General features: G+C 43.6%; 1 protein-coding gene across 1 annotated transcript in view; it reads left to right on the top strand.

Annotated features, from left to right (window-relative positions):
- PBK (PDZ binding kinase) overlaps nt 1–6740 on the top strand; it is a 15861-nt gene extending 9121 nt beyond the window's left edge. Inside the window, exons 6-7 of the mRNA XM_032801716.1 lie at nt 2322–2505; nt 6100–6740. Of these exons, the coding sequence (XP_032657607.1) occupies nt 2322–2505; nt 6100–6307 (392 nt within the window). The 3' untranslated portion in view covers nt 6308–6740. The remainder of the gene's footprint in view (nt 1–2321; nt 2506–6099) is intronic.
- Nucleotides 6741–10156: the final 3416 nt, after the last annotated feature.

The following is a 10156-nucleotide window of genomic DNA, read 5'->3' as shown; positions in this document are numbered from 1 at the left end:
GTGTGAATACCCACTTCGTCAGACGCAGGTCACCTGCGTCTGACGAAGTGGGTATTCACCCACGAAAGCTCACGCTCCAAAACGTCTGTTAGTCTATAAGGTGCCACAGGATTCTCTGCTGCTTTCTTAGCTCTTTTGGCCACAATGTCACAGCGGGAGCTCGTATTCAGCTGATTATCCACCAGGACCCCCAAATCTTTGTCAGAGTCACTGCTTCCCAGTATAGGAGTCCCCCATCCTGGAAGTGTGGCCTGCAGTCTTGGTTCTGTGGGGTACACATTTACATTTAGCCATTTTAAAACACATTGTTTGCTCACGTTCATTATCGGTGACCTGTGATCATTTACCACTTCCCTGACTTTGGTGCATGCATCTGACGAAGCGGGTATTCACCCACGAAAGCTCATGCTCCTAAATGTCTGTTAGTCTATAAGGTGCCACAGGACTCTTTGCTGCTTTTACTGACTTTGGTTGTGTCATCTGCAAACTTTATCAGTGATGATTTTGTTTTCTTCCAGGTCATTGATAAAAATGTCAAACAGCACATGGCCAAGAACCGATCCCTGAGCCGTTTCACTAGAAACGCATCCATTCAGTGATGATTCCCTGTTCGCAATTACATGTTGAGACCTATCAGTTAGCCAGTTTTTTAATATTTAATATGTGCCATGTTCCATTTAATCCAAATCCATTTAATATATGCCATGTTCATTTTATATGCTAGTGTTTTAATCAAAATTTTGTGTGATAACAAGTCAAGCGCCTTATAGAAACCTAAGTATATTACATCGGCACTATTACCTTTATCAAGTCATCAAAGAAAGATATCCAGTTAGTTTGATAACTATGGGTTTTCCAGAAATCCATGTTGATTGGCATTAATTATATTACTCTCCTTATTAAAGAACTATTGGAGTCCTGTATCAGCTGCTCTATTATCTTGCTCAGGATTGATGTCAGGCTGACAGGTCTATAATTACCTGGGTCCTCCTCCTTACCCTTTTTAAAAAACTGGCACAATATTAGCTTTCTTCTGGAACTTCCCCAGGATTTATTGAAAGTCAACAATAAATCTCCAGCAAGATCCTCAGCCAGCTCGCTTAAAACTCTTGAGTGTGTTATCTGGATCTGATGATTTTAAAATGTTTAACTTTAGTATTTGCTGTTTAAGATCCTCTAGAGATACTAGTGGAATGAAAAGAGTTATCACCATATGATGAGACTACATCATCTCTCCCCCCCCCCCCCCCCGGAACAGAAATGTTTATTGAACACTTCTGCTTTTCTACATTATTATGGATGATTCTGCTATTTCTTTCTGTTGTTAGGATACCATTGTTAGGTTTCTTTTTGTTCCTAATATATTTTAAAACTCCTTATTGTTCTTCACTGTGCTGGTCATAGATTTCTCCTTGCGTCTCTTTGTTCCCCTTATCAATTTTCTCCAATTCCTGACTTCTGATTTATAGTCATTACTATCAACTTCCATTTTCTTCCATTTGTTATTTATTTATGTATTTATTTATTTATATTTTATAGCTGCCTTCACTTTTCTCTAAAGCAGATCATTTTTTTAACCAGTACAATTTTCTTCTTTGTTGCTTTTCGAGCATCTTGCAAAGTGTTCTTAAATGATCCCCAACTGTCATTCATATTCAGAACATGTTTGTTAGTCATGCTGTTCAAGCAGACCAAATGCTAAATGCTAACTCCTCAGTGTATTAAATCCTTAACTGGAGCTTCTAGTATTCTGTTGATCTTAAGGCCCATGCCTCATAGCACCAAGCAGGCAAATTTGCAGTGGAATCTATTTGTGGTGTCCTGTGCTGTTCCTAAAATGTGCATGATTTTAGTAGAAGTGTCTATTAAGTGCTTATTATCCTTGACTTAAATCTGCAGCACAGAACTGGATATCTGCGTGATGGAACACAGGCCCTGCACTGGTGCAAAATGTTACCCTTTCTACAGTATTTAGCTTAGTCCCCCTGCGCTCTTTAAATGTGAATAAAATCACTGGGTTTTGAGACACACCCCAAACTTGATTCTTTCCATTTATTTTTAAGGCCTCTTCTAAAGTAAGGGGAGAAAGTGTTTTTAACAGTTAATGCACTGTGTTAAAATCCTAATGTGGACAAGTCAAGCCACAGTTTTAACACACATTAGCTGGTCAGGGTGACCTCTCGCTTACTCCTAGAAGTTACTTCACCCAGCTGACGGATCTTCAAATCCTAGTGTAGACGAGGCAGTTATAGTTTAACATGTTAAGTACACTGTTTTTCCTAATGTGGACCTGGCTTGAGTCGCGTATTGTTTCTCTGCAGTGAGTGACCCGGAGGCACTTTATATTGGCACAGAGCCGTGGAAACCTAAGGAAGCCCTGGAGGATGGTGGTGTTATCACTGATAAGGCGGACATCTTTGCTTTTGGACTGACTCTGTGGGAGATGATGACCCTCTCCATACCTCATCTGAACCTGCCTGAAGATGATGATGATGACGACGACGATGAAGGTCAGCTTTAATTTCTTACAGTCCCAACTCTTCAAATCAAGCAGCTCTTGCAGGAAGCTGCCCTTAAAGATAGATTTACCCAATAGTGGAACTGACTGTTGAACATTTGTACGTGCAGGGGATGCCTTAGGGCATGTCTACACTACCGAGCTTACACTTGCACTGCTGTAAGATTGCTCGTGTAGCCCCTCTGTGCCGACAGAAGAGTTCTCCCATTGACGACATAAAACCACCCCACAAGCAGCAACAGCTGTTTTGTCAGGAGAAGCTGTCCTGCTGACATAGGGCTGTCCACACTAGTGCTTCTGTCGGGTAACTTACATCACTTAGGGGTGGTTTGTTTGTTTTTCACACCCCTGAGTGACATAAGTTATACTGACAAGAGTGGCAGTGTAGACAAGCCTTTAGTGTTTTGTTTTTTTATTGCACATCCACTAGCGAAAACACATGTGAATCATGATCTGCTACTAATACAACTAGAAAAACAATTAAGCTGTCTTGTGTTCATCCACTTAAATAGCCTACTGGAGGAGGACATAAGGAAATAGTGCGGGGAAAGGTTAGCCCAGACCTTCCTCTGTTCACTGATTATTTTTTTTAACCCTTTCTCTTGCTTCCAAGAACTGGTTTGTTCCCAGTACTGTCGCACCTCGCCTGGAGCATGTTGAAGCATAGAAGAGGCCCTCAAAGCTACTCGGGGGGCGGGGGGGGGGACTTACTGCAAAACACGTGCCTGGCTGCGCACAATGTTTTTGCAGGTGGCTGAGCTGCTTTAAAGTTTGTTTGGGTTTTTAGATCCAAATGAGTTGATAAATGTGCCTAATTAATCATTTTAAATACTGACGTGCCCCATAAGCAGTCCAGCTGCTTGTTAAACAGCTGCAGGAGAATTCTCCCTTGAAATTCTGCTGCTTATCAAATTCCTCTCAACACTAAACTTGGCATGAGAGCCAAGTTACAACTGGATAGTCCCTCAGCCTAGTTCCCATTGTGTAGTGTAGACAGGACCAAAGCATGTTTCTGAATCATGCTACAGCCCTGCTAAAAGCCAAGTGAAGGTGCTTAGACTATGATTCTGGTCCATCTATACTGCAAGACTGAGTCGTGTTTTAACTGTGTTGGGGAAGGGATCTACCGTGGTGGTAGCTGCAGTTTAACTACGACCAAAGTGATGTGGTCAGCATGACAGTCAAAGGATAACAATATAATCCTTCTCCAGCCCAGCTAACTGAGCTCAACAAAGCGTCAAAGGCAACTGGAATACTTGGACTCGGAAGCCAAAGTAGATGCATAAGCTAGTCGAACAGTGTGAATGGGTCCCTAGGATCTCTAGATCTGAAAGCATCAGCTTCCACTGCTTGAACTAAAAGTCCAGCTCCTAGACTTAGGCCTGGTCAACACTGCGGGGGGAGATCGATCTAAGATACGCAACTTCAGCTACTAGAATAGCATAGCTCAAGTTGACGTATCTTAAATCGACTTAGATTGACTTACTTCGCGTCCTCGCAGCACGGGATCGACGGCCTCCGCTCCCGTCGCCTCCACTTCCGCCTCTTGTCCTGGTGGAGTTCCGGAGTCGACAGGGAGCGTGTTTGGGGATCGATTGTATCGCGTCTCATCTAGACACAATACAATCGATCCCCAATAGATCGATCACTACCCGCTGATTCGGCAGGTAGTGTAGACGTACCCTTAGTCCTTGCAGATGGCCCAGCCAGTGCATTATTATAGAAGCATTTAAACAGTTCCTGGCTTTACTTTTTTGGGACAGGGCTTATATTTTAATAGCAAAGTGCTATTTCCATTTCCTCGTTAAAAGGCCAGTGCTGCTCCAATTCAGTCACCATGTCTCTGCTGTACAAAAGCAGGACAGCCTTGCTAATCTGTGACTGCTGTTTTAGATGCTGACTGGCCCAAGTGCCAGTGCTGTCCTTCCATCAAAAAGTGCTCCTCAAAGAGAACAAAACTTTAAAAGGAGGCACTAGATGGCACAGGTGATCGGGGATGGAATCTGTAGGGTCATAATGGGATAACCTCGGCTCCCTAGATTGTCACCTTAGTTCCTGTCAAGGCAAGAAGTGAACAAAAGTTGGCCCTTAATTATCTGGCCTTTTTGGTGGGTTGTGTGAAGAGGGTTAGGTGGTATCAGGCAGATCTATAGGCATAGATATGCATGTTGCCAAATACTCCCACTACCTGTACTGACACTGAAACTTTTTGGCTGACTAGACAGACCAAAGAGAGTAGGTTCTGGAGACACCCTCCTTCTGCCTTTAGAAGTGGTCCTGCCAGGTTACTTTTGAGGCACGCTGGCAGAGTGGAAGAAGCGTATGCTGTTGACTGCCTTTGCCGTGTCTGCTGGATGCCTGGAGGTTTCAATCTCTAGGGCTGTCAAGCCAGCACTGAATTCATTTTTTTTTATTTTTTTTTTTTTTTAAGGCGAGTGGTAACTTTGGCCTTATTTATATTGATTTTTTTGGATAATGTAATTTGAATCCTAAAACTATCATTCTAGGCAGAAACTCCTCCCAAACTAAGGCTGGTAGAGAAGCCTCCCTTTGCTCTGGCCTTCAAACAAGCTGGCCAGTCCAGCAGCAAACCTAGAGTTTTCTTTGTTCATCTAACTCAAGCCCCAGCATCTCCACAAAGTGCCAGGGCACTCACAACGTATTGACATACAAATATGCACAGATAGCATCTCGCAGACCTTCCTAATCCGCACATCCAACACCCCTCTTTTAAGCTGGAGTAGGCTTTGCCTAGGCCAGGTGTGCGACCAAGACACTTTCACCCTGTTGGAAGTAGTGAAGTATAGGACTTTAAAGTTAACAGCTGGAAAACTAGTAATTTTTTTTTTTTTTTATAAACTTTCACCTTAAATAACAGAAAATTTCATTCAGGGTAGAATCTGATCCTAATGAAGCTGATTGCTGTATTGCAACTGACTTCAGTGGGATAAGATTAAACAAGGAAATTACAAATTAGTATTTAAAAGTCTCTGGAAATACTTCAGAATCTCCCCGGCTATAAACCATGCAGCTGTGTAATCGCAGGGGGGGGCTCCTGTTTTAATGAGATTCCAGCAGAAAACATGGCTTGCTGGCAAGTACCGAAATGTGGTAACTGCAGGGAGGGTTTTGCATTTGTCCCAGCGGTCTGCAGTTGGCGCATTTTCTGAGGGGTCTAGAAAACCAAATGACTGATTATAGGTTGAAGTGGTAGATTGGTTTGCTGATGCAGTCCCTTTGCATTTACAAAGTGGCAGAGGCCCAGCTGCTTCTGAAGCATTTCTGCGTGAGATGATAGATGGGCTTGTAAGCAAAACAAACAGGATCTAAGGTAGCACTTGCTGAACTCTGGCTCTAGATTGGCAAGCAACTCTTCAAAGGACCAGCTCGCTGGTTCTTACAGAGCGGGATTTCTCCTGCTCCCTACCCTTCAAACTCCCATTTGGAGGAGGAAAAGACTGTCTGGGGTTGAATGGATGACGGCCCTCGGGAAGGTGGCATTCACTTTCCAACACACATCACATCTAAGGCAATTGAGACTGCCAGTTACTGCTGCTGACCTGTTTTAAATGTTCTTTGCCAGAGACTACATTTGATGAAGATGACTTTGATGATGAGGCGTATTATGCAGCTCTGGGCACCAGGCCACCACTGAACATGGAGGAGCTGGACCAGTCATACCAGAAAGCGATTGAAATGTTTTCCATCTGCACGTGTGAGGACCCGAAGCAGCGTCCCTCTGCTGCACACATTGTTGCAGTCTTGGAGGAAGACATGCATCCCCAGTAACTGACTACATCTCTCTGCATTCTGATGGGGAGGCTTCTACATGTAATTTCAGTATTTCTCCTCGTACGCTGATAGTTATGCAAGAATCCAGTGTAACCTAAATTCTTGGTATCAGGGCTTCTTGAGATGATCAGCAGTGAGACAGTGCTAACCGGAGGGTTAGCTTTAGATATACGTTGCGAAAACTTGGTTTTGTAAGTACCATCAGAAACTCTTTAAGAGCATATAAACTTACTCTACACGTCCTCTGGTATTTACAACTTTTTCATAAGATATAGGCAATTCTCTAAGAAATGACCTTGGCACTGGATGAGTTTATAGCATTCTGTAGCTTTAAACAAAATATTAAGCATTTGAGAAAAACCTAGCAATTCCTTAAAACAGATAGTTCTGACATGTATATGAATAAATAAAATATTGGCTTGTAACAAGACAGCTGTGTTTGACATAAGCACTTAAATCTTTTTAAATAGCATGTGCTTGTCTCAGTTATGCTTCAGGCATTTTTATAAATAGTAAGATAACCGCTTAACTACATGACTTCCTGCAACGCTGAGAGCTCAGTGCTGTCCATTCATCTGGCTGCTAGCTGTGTCCAAAACTTTTTTGAACCATATTTTGATGTGTGTTACTGCCATCAGGTATACAGAGTTGGAGCTCTGACTTATTTCTAACTGTCCAGTATGTGCTGAGATCTCAGTTATGTAGGCCTTGAGTTTCCCATTTGTAAACTGAGGACAGGACAGATACTACTTTGTAAAGTGCTTTATGAACCCCCGCGTCCTTGCTCAGGTGTTAATTGCTGCAGACTGTTATGGATGGTTGGAATTGGTGGTAATGAGGTGGAGCGAGCTCTGGTCTTTGCCTACAGCACCCCCTGTGTTACTGGAACTGGGCGAAAAACAGCAAAAGGGTATTCAAACAAGGCGGGACTGAGGGGCTGCAAGAGACTCAGGGAAGAGTGACATAAAAGCCTCATTTAGAGGCTACTGATAAAGATTGGGGGTGGGGGGAAGGGTGGCTCATGTTTTCCAGCTAAGAGGCCATCATACTTAAACCACCATGAGCAGTAAGATATCACTTACCATGTGCTCTGTTTACCACTGGTTCTTAATGGGGGTCAAAGCTGCCTGGGGGGCTGTGAGCAGGTTTTAGGGAGTCTCAGAAGCAGGGCTGGCATTAAGCTCCCTGGGGCCCAGGAAGCAAGCCACAGCCTGAGCCCCAGAGCTTTGTGGGGCTCCCTGTTGCATGGGGCCATGGGCAAGTGCCCCGGCTTGCTACTCCATAATGCCAGCCTCAGGTTTTATAGGAAGAAAAACAGTTGTGGCACAGGTGGGCCTTTGAGTTTTTATAACATCTTAGGGGGCCTCAGAAAGAAAAAAGTTTCAGACTCAACTAAATGAAGGTTAGTTCATACTTCATTTGGCTGCCTGCAGGTGCAGACCCAGCAGTGGCTAATGTTTGTTTTCAAGGATCTTTGTAATCAAGAGCTAGCAACACATTGTGTAGATTTGACTACAGCTTTGTAACAACGTGAGGACTCCCTGGTTATGTAACTGCAAAATCCACACACGTACATTCTAACAGACCTGCATGGAACAGGCTGTGAAGAACCTGGCGTGACTACAGTCCAGGCTAATTACATACTGTATGCTAGTAGCCATAACAAAAATGAAAGGGAAGTGGACACAAGGAAAACAAAGACAGCAGAACAGAACCTAACGCCAAAGCGCAAGAAGGATGTTCTGCTCTGGCATGGCCACGTGTCAGGTGAGTTCTATCAGCTGATGAGCAGGTTGTGCCAGGGCAACAGAACTACAGTAACTCCTCACTGCACCTTCTAGTTATGTTCCTGAAAAATGCAACTTTAAGTGAAACAATGTTAAACTAATTCAATTGTCACAAAATGTAATGTAAACGCAGAGGGTTAGGTTCCAAGGGAATTTTTGGGGGCAGACAAAGGGTATTATACTGTGTACTGTACTGTGGTTGAGCAGTGCCCCGGCTTGCCCCACGCAGACAGCCCCACTGCAGGTAAGGATGCTAGGAAGCACCTTTGCAGCAGCAGCTTCCCTGGAGAACAGGCTCAGATTTTGCCAGGAATGCTCCAGCCCCACCTCTTCCTGTCCCTGTTCCACTCCAGGGCCACCTCTTCCCACCTTCACTCCACCTCCTCTTCAGAGCATGCCACATCCTTCCCCCTTAAAGTCCTAAGCACCACCAGACAGGTGTTTGGCAGCCCTTAGGACTTTCTGGGAGGGAGGGGGAGGAGCAGAGACACAGCACTTCCCTGCTCCTCCCCCTCCCAGGAAGTCCTAAACACCACCAAACAGCTGTTTGGCAGTGGGGGAAATGCTGGGAGGGAGAGGGGGAAAGCAGAGAAGCTGAACTTGTGCAATGCTCCCTTGTAAAGTCACTGCTCTTCCACAGAAGCTTACAAGTAGGCAGCCAAACCATGTTAATAAGGGAGCACTGCAAAACTTTAAATGAGCATGTTCCCTAACTGAGTACGGACATAACATTGAAACAATGTTAAGTGAGACAATGTTAAATGAGGAGTTACTGTATGTTTACAAAATAGTTGTAGACACTTAAGCAAGTCAGTCCACCTAGCTAACATCCTAGGAAACTAAAGTGGTAATTTAGAAACCTGACAGCAGCAGAGAGAAGTGGTTGACACATACCATCCTTAGTAAAATAAAGATACTGGCAATAGCGTCAGTTTAGAGAACAAGCCATGCCTCAAAACTAATCAAAGATGATATGTGGACGGAAATAAATACAGGCCAATTTCAGTTTGCAGGGGCCTGGAAGAGTAGTTGAACTTCACTCAAATACATTTATAGTTAAGGGGAGATGTGGTACTCATGGAGGTAAAGGCCAGACCACACGTGTTCCCTGGAGAATAGCATGGCAGTGAAACTAGGGATTAAACTAGGGAGCCTGTAAAAGTGTTTCCCTTAGGCTTCTTTACATAGGCCCTCTAATGCAGAAGATTGGTGGAAGAAGTTAGCACTGTTGCTGCTTGATTTGCCAGGGGAAAGGTGGAGAACAACCCTGTAAGCCAGAGAGTGACTCCTAATTGAATGACTAGGACAATTTACATGGGATTGTGAATTCAAAGGGGCCACTGGAGCCTTAAAGTAGACTGAAGGGATTCATTTTTAAAAAAGCCTCTTCTGAACCCAAGTTTTCATCCAACTGCTTGTGCTTTTAACCTTCAGAAATGACACCAAATTAAATTTCAGAGGACTTTTATTGAACAAACTATCCACATCACCACCACCAGTGCAAGAATACTTGAGTCTGTATACAGCAAGATCTAGGATCAATCTTAACTTTAATCCCTGAGCAGCAGGTGGAGATTGATATTCACAGTCCCATTGACTTTTGTGCATAAGAGGTTCAGGCCACAGCTACAACTGCTTTACATCCACTGCTGTCTCTGGTAAGCTTTAGTGCTGTGTCAGTAACAGCAACCAGCAGGTATGTTTTGCTCTGTCTTCTGTTCACTGCAAAGGTATCATATCAGTGTAGAGTCCTCACCCAGTCACTTAACGTCCAGTATGCAGATATAGATTATACCTGGTGCTAGAAGTTGCAACAACCCTGGACCATTGGTACCTCCCTAAGCAGCACAGATAGCATAACACTGGTGTCTCCAGCTGTATCAAAGCAAGTAGCCTACATATAAAGTTTCAAGATTAGTTGGAATCTCGCTCATCTGTGGTATGAAGTAGCCAAACATTTATCCAAGCCAAATCTAACTTAGAGAAATCTTTATATTAATATAATTATTTTTGAAATTTACAAGTTATTGCAATAAAAACTTTAGCTTTCAGAATAAAC

The sequence above is a fragment of the Chelonoidis abingdonii genome, chromosome 3 (genome assembly GCF_003597395.2).
Source record: "Chelonoidis abingdonii isolate Lonesome George chromosome 3, CheloAbing_2.0, whole genome shotgun sequence".
Lineage (NCBI taxonomy): Eukaryota > Metazoa > Chordata > Testudines > Testudinidae > Chelonoidis > Chelonoidis abingdonii.
This window is presented reverse-complemented; position numbering and strand designations above follow the sequence as displayed.